The sequence below is a fragment of the Parasteatoda tepidariorum genome, chromosome 1 (assembly GCF_043381705.1).
Source record: "Parasteatoda tepidariorum isolate YZ-2023 chromosome 1, CAS_Ptep_4.0, whole genome shotgun sequence".
Lineage (NCBI taxonomy): Eukaryota > Metazoa > Arthropoda > Arachnida > Araneae > Theridiidae > Parasteatoda > Parasteatoda tepidariorum.
In genome coordinates, this window is record NC_092204.1 from 63,550,453 (window position 1) to 63,565,460 (window position 15,008).

Genomic DNA, 15,008 nt, shown 5'->3' on the forward strand with positions numbered 1-15,008 from the left:
CATTTACAGTACAAAAGAAAGATGTGATTAAAGTTAGATTTAAGTGTGTTATTTTAAATCATTTTTGGATGGATTAAACTGTTTCAGTTTCTCAAAACAAATTGGAGCTTGACATAATGTTTTCACTATTGGTTCGTTTTCAGAAAGTATCAGTTGAGAATCAGTTTCTTCATTATCACACTCAAGATCATTTATTTGTGAACATTTAAACCTTTGTTTTGATTAGATTTATATCTGGGTGAGACATTGCATTATAAAGAAAACAAACTGTCCTTTTTTTGCAACTCTTTTTTGATTAAGTTGGTGAGACATTGCATTATCAAGAAAACAAACTGTCCTTTTTTTTTTTGCAACTCTTTTTTGATTAAGTTCCAGAAATCTAATCCATGATCATCTGAGGTTGCTTTCCATTGTGTTCCAAGCTTTGATAAACTAACTAAAAGGCTCTACCTATAACTAAAAAGGCTATTGGTCTTTTGTCATACTTGTTTAAGGTAAAAACATCAGTCTTTCTTTTGACATTTTCTCTTCTTCCCACTTTAACCTTTTAAACACAAATTTTTTCTCTCCGGGTTATTCACAAGGAGAAAAAAGAAAAAAAGACACTATCTCAGCAGCATTTAATGTCCCCAGATGTGTAGTCTTTAAAAAGGAAGGTAGCATCTCGAACCACGTCCATGTTCTTAATTTCTTAGCTGCCTCTTTAGTTTGGATGTTTGCTTCTAACTTAAAAGAACACTTCTATCGAAATCCGGGTCTATTTTCCTAAACATTCTGTATTAGTTCTCATTTCCATTTTTACACCTTAATTTCATTAGTTTTTCTCTATTTTTAAATATGTCTGCAGCCCAAGTCTTTTAAATTTTAAAGTGTTACGTAAGTTTTCGGACACACTTTGCATTTTTAACGTTTAGAACACTGAAACTTCAATTTTTTCTTTTTGAAGTCAAAAGCTTTACCAGGCTTTATTGAACAAAAAGTTTGTTCAAGAATAAAAATGTTCTAAGAAATTTTATCTCAAATAATCTTTCAAAATAATTTTCAGGTGTAGCTACAGCGAAGGAAAAATGTTTTTCCTATTTATACAGTTATTCATGTTAGTCACATGATGCCAAATAGAGGCTTTGTCCTACGTCAATTTCCCAGTCAGATACAATTATTAGATTTACGTTCCCTAACATCAACCGAAGTTGATTGATAGAAAATATGATGCTTTCTTGAAAGTAAATATCCTGTGATGTATCGAAAAAAGGGAATGGCAAAACCGGCTACAGGCTCATTTGTATTCTCAGTCGATAATTTGTCAAGAGTCTGTATAAATGTTTGATTTATATGAACACCTTGATAACTGGATAACTGGATTCTCCTTTTTTAACCCAGCTGTGTTAAGTACAAATCAGAGGTCAAATTTATTAGATGTGGAAAGAAATGTTCAGTGCGGAGCTGAAAATGAGGACATTTATTGTGTCATTTCAGCTTAAGATCTCATTACCCATGATACCTCTGTAAAAAGGTCAAAACATTTCACTCTTCGAAATATTTTATTCGTTCGAAATATTTTATTATTTATAATTTTCTTGTCTTTCTTTGCAAATTTCTCTGTAATAAGGTGACGGAAGGATTGATTCTTTAGTAGCGGGGAAATAGCTTAATAGTATATTTAGTTATGAATATGGCAAAAAATGTACACACTTTAAAAAGAGGTGAAAATATGCAAATACCTATCTATTAAAATTTGGAAAAAGTGGCATTCAGTTTGAAAAAATTGAGAGTTACGCAATGGGTAATAGATGACTGTATCTGTTATGTGCAAATGGAATATAACGGTTTATTCGTTGAAGATTCATGGTGAATTTTTTTAAAAAAAAGTATGTTTTGTCGAAGTGTTTGTAGCGTGAGATTAAACTATATATTTTAAATTCCAATATAATTCTTGTTCAAATTCTTCCAGTTATTCAATTTGAGTGCTGTGATTCTTTTCTGATTAAAAAAGACTAAATCAGTCTCAGAAAACAAAGGCATTTGTTTCTTTTTTATGCAAGTGTTAAATATAATTATAATAATTTTATTAAATTTAGGTCAATTGAAATGTTTTTCTATCCTCTGTGACATTATTGGTATACTGTTTATTGTTATTAAGTTTTTTTCTTTAATTTCTTTTCCAGGTCTTCAGATTTTGTATCAATTATTACAAAATATTGCTCAAGAAGAAGCGGCAGCACAAAGTTTCTATCAGACGTTTTATACTGATATCCTTCAACACATATTTTCTGTGGTAACAGATACGTCCCATACTGCAGGTATACAGAAATTTTTCAGTTTTTCTTTTATCTTTTGACTCTTATTAACATCTTTTGTTGGTTAAATAATGTAATTGTGCCTAAATATTTATATCAAGGCCTGATACTTTAAAATGTTTTTTAAAAATAAGTAAATTTATTACATTTATTAGGCATTATTTTACTCTAAAAAGGGAAAGCTGTTACAATATCCACGCCTTCCCTTTTTTAAAAAGTGTTGTGCTTCAAAATGACACTCTGTCATCAAAACAAAAACAAAAAGAAAATTAGAAATATAATGAAAAAGATTTAATGAAAATTATTTGTATATTTTTAATCATAGAAGCTTATAGCAAGAAGCTTATAGATAAAATTATAAACAAGCAAAAGAGAGATCAGATTATAATCAGAGGGATTATCAATATCTGAAATAACCAATATTGATATAATGGTAACGTAATGCTTTTAAGTGCAATTATTAAGATGAATTATTCATACCTGCTAACTTTTACGTGTAAAATATACGCATTTCCAGTTATCTTTATGCTTATATTTTCTTATTATTTTCCCGAATATACCCATTTTAAATGGCACTTTAGTTAATCTCCGCAATTACATATCTTGTGTTAGGAATATGTTTCCTGATTGCTCAACTGCCTCTGCGGAAGAGAAGTAAAACGCAAAAATATTTCAGTGAAAGCAACCTTCAGCAAATAAACTTTAAACAGATACTGTTTATATAGGCAAGACTTTAACATTTCTTGCAGAGGAGTTATGATCTTATGTGCAACTTTATGTTATAATTATTTTTGTTTAGATCACTATTGATGAGCATTGCTTTTAAAATTTAATTCGGATCGTTTATTTTAAATATTTTTTCATTATGATAAAAGAACAAATTCTGATTGCCAAACTTTTAATGCAAAATATTCAAAGGAATTTCTGTTTTTACAACCACCAAGACATCGTTCTGTGAGATTTGCCGTTGCAATGTTACCATTTCTTGAGTTTGATATTTCTCGTTATGCTGCATCTATTCCGCGTTTAAAATCTGCTTAATTCTTCAACACAAATTAGATGGATTTTTAAATAATGATGTGAATGTAATTAACACTGAAATGTTATTTACATCATTTCTCATAGTGCATAATGTTCCACTTATGCCCTCTGAACATACAAGTCAGTTATTCTGTAGAATATAGCTAAAATCAAATATTGTCAAACAGTATGGATGTGGTGAAACAAAAACGCCTGCTGTTATTAATCAAATGGCTACTGATCATTTTGATACAATGGTTAAGTTGATGCAACATAGTTCGTTTTCAACCGCCTTTGATAGCAGTAATCATACCATAATTTGTATCCAATAGTATTCAATTACTTTGGATACACATTAAAACGCTTTCATGTTAAAGAATCACACAAGATATTGAAACACGCTTGTACTAGATGACTCTTAGGGACCTAGTTTATCAAGACTAATGGAGCAGTGTGATCCAATTTTAAGTTTTTTGAGTCTGTAAAAAACACTGACTGGAATATCAGCAACATGAGTGCAACCAAGGTCAAACACTAATGAAAGTTCTTCAGATAATAAACAACAAGAATTTGATTCAGATAAATATTCCATAATTCTAAGCAGGAAAAAAATTATATAAGTTTCTTACGAAAATAAGGCATACTGCTTTTTCTCTTCTCTAGTGTGTCTTCATCCGTTTTTTACAAGCTTTTTTTATAAAGAAACAATCTTTTAATGAAAGAAATTGTTTTTAAGTATTTTTGTTATTCATTATTTTTTAGGATTAACAATGCAAGCAAATATTTTGGCCTATATGTTCACCATAGTTGAGAATGGCAAAATTGTTGTTTCTTTGAATCCTGCTGATGCAACTGCTGGTGGAATTTCAAATGTAGTTTATATTCAAGAATTTGTAGCTCATCTTCTGAAAAATGCTTTTGGCCATTTATCAGAGTAAGTTGAATTACACATGTAATCTGAACATAATCTGTTTGTGTCTGTTGAGGGTGTTAAGCGTCAGTCATCAGGACTGAAATCAGTCTTGAGAAAAAGTCTGGTCTAAATTTATTCCTCCAGTTAATATATTTTTTCAATTTATTTTTTAAATTTTTCAAAAAATTTACTATATTGATATATTCCCTTCCTGGTGTTTTGAAATGCCTGGCAAAGTAAAATTATGATTTTTTTTAATGAAATTTTTAGAGCTAATATAATAAATTAATTATGATGAAGTGAAAAATAAGTAGATATATGAATGACTTAAAGAAAAAGTTATGTATTTATTTACAGGGTTCATACTCCTCCTGAAATTCCTGAAAAACTCCTGAAATTAACTTTTTTTTTCTAAGGGCCCTTATAACTCCTGAAATTGGCATTTTAACTCCTGAAAATTAAATTTTATCTCCTGAAAAATTTTTAACAAAAATAAAAAACTTTTCTTAAACGGAGAAAATAATTAATCCCATCCCTTTCGTCCCTGGGACAAATGAACTGTATAAAGATTGGCTGCTAAGTGTTGTTCCTGTGCCGGTTTATAATTTGAATCGAGCAATTCATTTGAATAGCCTCACTACAAAAGTTGAAATTTTATGAACTTTAAAGGTTTTAAGCTCACATTATTCCTACAAATCTTGTGAAAATGCGAATTTTCTTTTTAAAGCTATGTTTTCTGATAGCCAGATAGCAAGCAATTTCAGTTGTGGTGGAAAGAAAAACTGCCACCTCTCAGTTTTTGGTATTGCGCCATATTTTTTGTCTCTACTTAAGTCAAGAGTGAAAGAGGAAACCAATTATGTACTGCTTTTTGATNATATTAAAATTATACTAAGTATATAATTTTCCCTCTCACTTCCTGAATTTATTGTATTGTACTCCTGAAAAACTCCTTAGAAACTCCTGAAATTTACTTTCTTAGAAAGAGTATGAACCCTGTATTTAGTGATTCTTGTAAAATGATAAGCTAAGTTAACTGTTATGTTTGTTTTGTTTGCTGTAAAAGTAGATCTATAAAATAATATGTGGGCCATTCTCATGGAAAGATAAATTTTGCAGTTAATGAGCTATTTCTGAAAATTCTTCTGAACAGAGCTAAATTGTTTTAATTAGTCAAATAAGTTCAGTGTTGGAATTTTTTTTTTGATAGAGTTACACCCTTGTATGTTGTACAGTACAGAACCCGTTATCCGGAAATCAGAAAACCAAAAAACCAGAATAAAATTCGTAAATTTTCCCGCCATTTAAAAAAAAATTTTTTTTTTCCTCGTAAGATTTTAGGATTTTTCTTTCTTTTTGGAAAGATGTTTACCTTACTATCATTTTGGAAATAATCATTAGTGTATTACTTCGTTTTTTCTTCTTTTTAAGATTATTTCCAAATATTATTTTTTTAGTTGGGTTTAACAATAAAAAAACGGCTTTTTGTAGCGATTCAGAAAACCGGAAAAATCAGTTATCCGGAATAGCGATGGTCCAGATCGTTCCGGATAATCGGTTCCCTACTGTATTTATAATAAATTAAAAATTGTTATAGAAAATTAACTTATTCAAAATAGCCTGCTAGTGTGCTTGGGGAATCATCAATTATTTAAAAATGAGTTCAAACTTCAGTCACAAATAGATTGTTTAAATGTTTCATACATAGTAACAGGGGTTGCTACAAGGCCTGAATTTACCAGAGAGTTTGATTGTGGGGGAAAAGAAAAAATAATGACTAATGCCCTTTTTAGACAAAACTTCTAAAATAACCAATCTTAAAATTTACATGCATCTAGTTCTCTAATTAGCGAATGAAGTATAAAAGTGGGGCTAACATCATTTACTATTACCTGTCAAAATTCCCCTTTCAGCATGGTTAAAACTTCTATAGATTTATTAAAGTAAAACGTTTGCTTGGGCTAAATACTTTTTAGTTCAACAATCTCTTGTTTAAATATGCAAGACGTATGGCACTTTTGCAAAATATTACTGTATCAATAATCTTCATACTTTGTATCAATATCTATATGTTAAACCTTTGCTTGAAGAAATTTAGTCTTTTACAAATTTCAGAGATGCCAACTATTACGGATTTGCCGTAATTATTACGGATTTCATGACAATATTACGCTATTACGGGCTACTTCCCCAAAATTACGGAAAATTTTTTTAAGCTCATCCAAAAGTTTAATTTTTATTCTATAATTTTTCCTTTTAAGAATCATTCTCATTGAATCGTATTGGTCGATGAGGACGGTGATCCGAAATGCGTTTTTGGATGAAGTGACTGCTCCTTATAAACATGGTGCTTCTAGCTCTCTCTTTAATGACATCACGGTTTTGATCCGTCATGTCATCAGCACAGAAATAAGCGGTACTTACTGTCAGTGTAAACAAGCGATCGTTTTTGTCACGCTATTTTTTAACGAAGATTTAATGAGCAAAAAAGCCAGTATATGTGAATAATCTAGCACTCAATACAATGGAACATCAAGCAAAAAAAGCAAAGGCAGGACTGCCATTGGCGACTAAAAAGGCTACTAAAGCGACTATTTTAAAGCAATAGCAACTAGGGGGACTATTTTAATAGAAATATGAGTAAAAACAACTAATTTGCAATGAGTTGCATAAAATCGGCGACTTTTTAAGCTAATTAGCGACTAAAATTAGGAGAAACTTCTTGAGTTTCCCTCTTCCCCCACTTTTTTTTTTTTGCTGCGTTTTTTCGTTTCATCCAAACTTTATTTTTCCTCACTGATGTCAAAAGCAAGACAGACAGACAGACATGTTTAACTAATCACTAATCGCATTGGAATTTGTCTTCTCTTCGAATTGGAATTTGTCTCACTTTGTCTTCTCTTATAGAAAAAACAAAAGCATTAACAAAAAAGTGTGTTTCGAAAGGAAATTTTCTGATGCTGAGATAAGAGCTGCAAAGCAAAGTACTAAATTAGATTTACATATAACATAAATAAAAAGAAAATTTATTGAAGTTTCAGTTTTTTATTTTGTGTTCTATTATACAATTATTCATTTATGTACAATCTTAAACTCAAATTTTATCTTTTTTTAAACAGAACAGTTTTGGAATATGAATTATTAAAATAATTATATAATGAATTAATTCTTATTAATTTTTAATTTATAGTACCATCACATACTTGCCAACTTTTACGGATTATCCGTAAAATGTACGGATTTACGTCTAATTTTACGGGCCTACAGATTAACCTGAAATTTATACGGATCCCCCGTTTTTAGCGTNTCAAAGTATGCATCAAAATAAACATTAAATCTTTAATATAAAAATTATGAGGTAAAACTTTATTATTACTGAGGATTACTGAAAATCATTATAAGTTCTGCGTGATTATTACTGAAATCATAATTTTCAAGTTGGCATCTCTGAAATTTTAATGTTTAAAGTATTTTTTGTTAAAAAAAAGCATGTTTGATTGTTTATTAAATAAAAATACATTTCTCCTGAAATGTTGCATGCATAGCAGAAATAGGGTCTGAAATTTTGTTGATATTTCCTATAAAATTTTTTTTGAATTTTACTTCTAAAACTCAGAGGGAATCCTTAACTGTCTTACACCATCTGATTTTAAGACTTAAAATTTTGGAAATTGTAGTACAGTACATTCTCTATCTCAAAGTTGAAAGGGATGCTAAAAGTATTTCGAGATAGCGAGTTCAGAATTAAAATTTTTTTTTTTCTAAAATGTAGAAAAATATATTCTAATATATTACTCTAAAAAGTAGAGTCATGAAGCATGAAAATAACTACTAATAAATATGTATTTAATGACGATTGACTATAAGTCTAAATGGAACAATTATAATTTTAGTTTTAAGTAAGACAAAAATAATTAGGAATTTCGTTTACTATTTTGAAAAAATTCGACATATCAGGATTTTGAGAAAGTACCAACCCTTCGACATAGGAATTCAAGTTAACATTTTGCCAAAGGGAAAAATATTTTTTTGACGTAACAAGATTTTTGAGATATCAAAGTTCGCGATATATAGAGTATTCTGTATTTCTTTATTTGTATATTATATTTTTCATGAATTACATTCAAATTTTTATAGGTAAATTTAGATTTAATGTTCACGAATAAAAATTTCAAAACCTAAAAATTTAAGTTCTTTGTCAATAACTTTTTTTAAAGTTATATTTTTCACACCAAAAGAATGACAACAAAAAAATTTAATTTATCTGAAATAATAAAGAATAATCTTTCCTTTCTAGTTCTCAGATCAAGATCACAGTTCAAGGATTTTTCAATTTGGATCAAGATATTCCTGCATTTAAAGAGCATTTACGGGATTTCCTTGTTCAGATTCGTGTAAGTAATTTACGCTTAAGTTCTCTGCTTATGATCTGCTGTTAATTGTCAAAAAATTCAAAATAATTGTTATTGTTTCAAGTTAGTTTAATTTTGTTATGTTTGTGAGTTAATGCAGTTGAGTGTCTGTTTACATAATGCTCTATTTAATGATGTGCCCTTCTTCAGTAAGGTGTGAGTTAAATTAAGGCAGTAATTTGTGATCCTGCCTCCTTCATCATACAATGAGTCTTTTAAGGGGGAAGTTTTAAATGTGGGACATTTTAATTTTTTAAAATTGTGTTAGAATTTTAATTCTAAATTCTTAAATACGTCTGTTCTGCCTTTCAAATATTTCTAGCTTTGCAAAGTTGGTGTTGTGTTTTTATCATTTCATTGCAGAAATTAACAATCTTTAAAATTTATGTTATTTTTAGTATCCTTCTATTAGTTTATAGAGCTATAATAAAAAAAAGAAAATTCTTTCCTAAACAAACACAGTTTCATAGAAATATGACCTACCTTTATGTTTTTTTTTCCTCTTGTTTTTACACGTTCTATTTAAAGCCATATTTTTTACAAGTTAGTAAAGTTTTGCAGATTCGTATCACTAATGTACAACACAAACTACGTTTTACTTAATAGTTCAACTACTACTGCAATTTGCTGTTATTCTATGCTGTATTTATGGAAATCTCTCTTGTATCATAAGTCAGGAATCATTTTATTTTGTAGGAATTTGCTGGTGAAGATGACAGTGATTTATTCCTTGAAGAAAGGGAAGCTGCTCTTAAGGCTGCTGAAGAGGAGAAAAGAAAAATTCAAATGTCTGTTCCTGGTATTCTTAACCCTCATGAGGTGACAGAAGAAATGCAGGACTAAATCTGTGTGTATAGATTCTTTGTTGCATAAATACTGTGCTTTTATCCAACTCAGAGCATTATTATCTTTGCCATGTTCTCATCTCTTACGACTTCATCATGTGTTTGAATCCTGGACTAAGTTATATTTTTAAGGAAAAAATGAAATTTGTTCAGTTTTTTTTCTACTTTATTTGTGAAATTAAAGGGACAGAATGTGTGTTTATTGCATATTTGAGACGAGAGAGAATGCTAACATCATGTCCATATTTTGTAGATAATCAAACATTTAAATCGTTACTGAGTTTTTTTGCAGCAACTGGTGCTTGAAAGTAATTGTAAAAATAAAAATGGAAGGGGGATAAAATTATCTGTGTGCATGTTTTATAAATGGATGAGGTATGGCGAAATAGTTGTATATAAAACATCACTCATAGTATGAAACTAAATATTATATTGAGAAAGTATACAATAAAATCTCATTTTACTTGTAAAAATGCTTTTTAATGTATTTGTGAAAATGTCTGTGGGAGTGATCTCATTATCAACTTAAAACCGAAATATGCAATTTATGCCTTCCTCTTTAACTTCTGCTAACATAAATTTGTCATAAGTTGTTTTGGTTAAGAACTAAAAAATTTTGTTTCACAATATAATTTTTTTTTAAACAACAGCTACGTTACCTATTTATCACAGGTATGTTATTTTGTAATATAGTTATTTTGTGTGTATGCGTGTGTAAAATTCCCTCCATAATTTGAGTGATAGTTACTTGTGTTGCACCAAATTTTGTGTTTCATTTTATTGATTTTTTTGTCTGAAGTATTTTTAATGGAATGAGAGTATCATTATCTGCTTTTCCACTAAAAACATGACATTCATCTAGTAAACTAAGAATGGTGTATGATTGATGTTTATATAAGGTGTCTGTAGATTATGTTAAACTCTGTATTAACCATTATGTGTTCCTTACTACTATACATGCACAACCTGTTAAAAGTGAAAAAAATTAGCTTTTGAGGGGCATAATAATTTTTTATTTTTTTGCGTCAATAGGTAATATCTTATTAGTATCTGATATCTATGTATTTTCTAATTAAAAAGGTCTGTATAAATGATAAAGGCATGAAATAAATGATTTGCTCACTTGTTTTTTTTTTTTTTTTGTAAAAAGTAAATGGCAGCAAGTTTTTAAACTTTTCTTTATTTGTTATAAATAAATTACTTACATCTTCTGACTTGTAAATAAATCTTTGAACTACATTTATTTTAAACATATCTGGATTAAAAAACATTTAAAGGAATATATAAATATTTAAAATGTAAGAAAGAAATTTATTTTTAGTAATTAAGTTTAATTTTACAAATTTAGGAACCACATATTACCATTCGAGGGCCTCAGGTTGTGCACCATTTAAATAACACATTTTTGGCATAATTCATGAGACACCACACATTACTTTCATTTATTTTAAACAATAAAAATTTTGGTTTGAGTGGTAGAGTAAATGCAGGTCATAAGTTTACAATGTAGTTAATACTAGTTGCTGCTCATTTACCCCTATGGGGTATATTTATACTATGCATTCTCCTTTAAAAGGAAAACTCACCTTTTCTCTTCATTTGACATTAGTAAGTTTTTATCTTGATTACCATTTTTTTTTTCATAGTCTCCTTTTAAATTTTATCTATTTTTCACCTTTAAAGGCCCATAGCAGGATTGGCTTTGGTATGGTTTTAACTATGCTTTAAATTATCAAATCAAATAGTTATGTCTGAAAGTTACCTACATCAAATAATGTCTGAAACCTCTAATAAAATGTATTTATAAGAAAGCAGATTCAGTTAGTATGTTTTAAATACTGAAAATAGTTTTTTATTATTGCCGGATTGATTTGTTGTGTATGATTGAAATTTTTCGCAATAAAATGTAAAATGTTTAAAAATGAAATTAAAAAATTTAATGGTGCGATACGCCTGTTTGTAACTTCTTAGTAACTTGAACTAATTAGTACTCTCCAAGCATTGTCCCGCTGAACATTTATCTAAATTGAAATGCTTATGGAACAGCTGATTTAGCAGTTAAAAAAAGTAAATAAGATTCAGATTCATTTGCATTTTTTATTGATCATCATTATATCTTTTAAGATTTTTCAATAAACCTCTCTATTATAGTCTTAAATTAGTTATATTTACATGTTACCATGTAGTAAGAGATTTCTAAAAGCTAACTAAATCTAAGTTTCCAAAATAAAATTCTAATTGTTTTTATATAATTTAAATAGATTGCTTTTATAATATAGTAGTCACTTGATTACCATGATGGTTGAGAAAGGCTTTGCCTAGATAAGTAAATATCACATATAGTGGAATTCTATTCATAATTATTTGCAATACAATTAAAAAGGGGGGGGGGAAGTAAAGTTCATATCACTGCTTTATAATGAATGAAATGAAATGATTTTTCTTTTTCATTTATTCTTGGACAAATTGTTTGTTTTATTTCATTGCTTGAATTTCACAAACAAAACAGTTTCTTGATAAAGTGCATATATCAATTGTTTTTGTTCTGCAGGGAAAGATTACTAAGGTTTTTTTCTTAGCTGTTACAGATAATCCCATCACTTACAATCTGGAGTCTACTATACTATTTAAATAATCAAACCTTGAACAACATTTACTTGATGAACTTTAATGTTACAACCTTGCCAATTACATTTGTTTTATACAGATTGCCAATCCTGTTGAACAGCCCCCTAATTTTTTTTCTTTCTTTTTTTTTTTTACTTTTTCCTAGTCACAAGAGATTCTGATTGTTTTTTTTTATCTGTTAATAACCAAAGTTTAAAAATAAACTTAACTAATCTTCACTTGGGCAATTAGCAGTAATTAATTTTCTCTGCTCTCTCAAGCTGACAAAAACATCTGTACTTGAAAAAGTTCTATAAATATATCTGACTCACCAAAATTTGTTATAAGTAATGTCATGTGTTTAGTTTATAATTCACTTTTGTAAACAAGCTTGGAAATTAATAAATTATTATTTGACAGTGTAATGAATCTTTCATTTATTTTGTCTAAGTTCAATAATAAGTCTTGCACTAAAGTAGAGTGAGACTCCAACTACTATGGATTTTTCGTAGTTTCCCCACAATTTTGCTTGTTTCTGTGAACTACGTAAATTGGAACAGGTATCTACGTAAAAGTCTGGTTTTTTTATAGCTTTATTTGGTGGATGTTAACTGTTATTTTTTTTCTATTTCCCAATGGCTTTCTAAATTCTAATATGTAATACAATATAATTTAGAGTCTAAATAATATATTACTTTTTGTTTAGCCGGATTCATGACAAATTTAGTCATTTTTCGATTGCTTATGGAAATTATTTATAGCCATTTACCGAGGTTTACCAAGTTTCGATATACCTAATATGAAAGACAATCTATGCATACAGGTTTAAACATTTGGTTTTTCAAATTATGAAAATTTCAGTGCGGTAATATTTTGACACAGGAATTTGGGTTTTCACTTGGGGGCGTGACTGATTTGCGATGATTCTGTTTGATTTATGCCAAACATATTCTTAAGCCCCTATTCAGAAAAATTCTAAAAATTTAAATTGAAATAAAAAGTTTTCTTAGCCCAAAGCTTTTTTTCTTTTAATGAGCTCCAAAATTGTGTCGCATATAAAATAATCAAATACACAACTTGTATGCAACGAAGCATAACGAGTAACGGAACTCTTCTTCAAATTTTGTCGAAAAAATCGTTAAAAACAGAAAAAGAAAGTTAATTCAAGACTGCCGAACGAAAAGTCAATTAAAACCACATTTTTTTGTTAGTTCTTCGCCACCTAAAAAATGTAGTTACTCTCTAAAGTAACTAGATTACGTGATTTTTAACAGTAATCAAAAATCCTGGATGACAATTGCAAATTTTGAAGCCTATTTGAAAAAGCTAGTACGATGCAGAAGGAAAAATGAAATACCATAATCTTTGTAGACAACTACTCATTCCGAAGAGAATAAGTTTATTGTATCGGCATGGCAATTAGTAACACCATTTGTAATTGCTAGTTGTTTTCAGAAGACTGGATTCTCTGATAGAGATATAATTGACTGAAGCTGGAAAAGCTAGTGAGAATTTTTATAAGGATTGGAAGTCACTCCAAAATAAACTTAATTTCTCTGCATTGTTTGAAGAATATGTATCCTTTGATGTCGAAATTTTGCCTTGTGATGTGCTTACATTCGAAGATATTTGTGACACTACAAATGAAACAGAATTGAGTGAAACTGAAGAAGATATTGTTAAACCACCTAGTCTTTCTTATGCCAGAAAAGGGTTGGAAACTTTTTGTAAATTTATTTAAAGTGTTAAAAATATATGCGCCCCGAATGTTCAAATATTCACAGCAGTTGGACAGTTTTCAGTTAAAGGTCTGTGAATGAAACAAAAACAAACTACACAATTTTTTTCTCTCAAAAGTCTCATCAATAATTTTAAAAATGTGTGCATTGTGTAAATAACATTGGATGAAATAAAATAAAAGGTAGGTAAATTTGTTTTTATTAGCTAATAGTAAAATTAAATATTTATTCCGTTATACTGAATCTGTAATATAAGTTATAAAATTTTAAGAATGTCATTTTTACTTAATCAGGTTCTGCTGTAATGTATATATATATATATATATATATGTATATTTCATTAATGTTTTCATTAAAAACTAGATCATGCTTGTGATTTGCCAGGTTTATGTTTTGATGTAACATATAAAAGTTGAGATCTGTCAAAAACCTGGGACAAGTTTTTTTATTCTCATTGGGGACACATTATTAGATATTAAATAAGGTACAATATTTGCTGCTATGCTACTATAATTATGATATATATATCATTTATAAAAAATACAGCCAAAATTGTTGAAACTATTTTAAAAAAAAACAAAACTTGGTACTCTTCATACTTATAGGTTAATATCGTTTGCTATATAATAACTATTAAATTTATATTATTGTTAATGACTATGAGTTGTTAATTTATTATCAATCTAAATTTTGATTTAAATTTTTTTATGCCACAATTTAAGTTGAATTTTTAGATTAAGTAGAACTAAAGTGGTTGCCAGTAATTGTTTGATCTCAACTTATGATTTTTTTAAAATTCTTAATAGTTATTACTTACATTGCAGGGGAGTAGAATATGTCGAATCTTGCGAAAGAGTTTTGTGGATAATTCAGGCAGTGAAATTTTTTTTTTTTAAAAATAGCCCTACAAAATTTTTATTGTTAAAAAATATGTTGCTTTGCAAAATTTTTCCTAGATTAAAAAAAAAACATTAAATGCCAATTTGTGTATTTATGAGTTTAAATTCCTTTAGTTAATGAATTCCTTTATTATTACTATTTCAATATATTTTGATTTTTATTATTTTAACACACAAAATCACATTCAAAAATTGTAAGAAATGGAAGATTTTTTTCTTCAATAAATTTAACTTTCCAAAAATATTTAAAAAAGTATTATACTTAAAAAAAAGATA

General features: G+C 28.5%; 1 protein-coding gene across 3 annotated transcripts in view; it reads left to right on the plus strand.

Annotated features, from left to right (window-relative positions):
* LOC107455809 (exportin-1 emb) overlaps window positions 1-12,519 on the plus strand; it is a 37,471-nt gene extending 24,952 nt beyond the window's left edge. For all 3 annotated transcript variants that reach the window (XM_016073526.3, XM_043047151.2, XM_043047160.2), the window contains 4 exons: window positions 2,166-2,300; window positions 4,080-4,251; window positions 8,528-8,624; window positions 9,339-12,519. In XM_016073526.3, coding sequence (XP_015929012.1) covers window positions 2,166-2,300; window positions 4,080-4,251; window positions 8,528-8,624; window positions 9,339-9,485 — 551 coding nt within the window. In that variant the 3' untranslated portion in view covers window positions 9,486-12,519. The remainder of the gene's footprint in view (window positions 1-2,165; window positions 2,301-4,079; window positions 4,252-8,527; window positions 8,625-9,338) is intronic.
* Window positions 12,520-15,008: the final 2,489 nt, after the last annotated feature.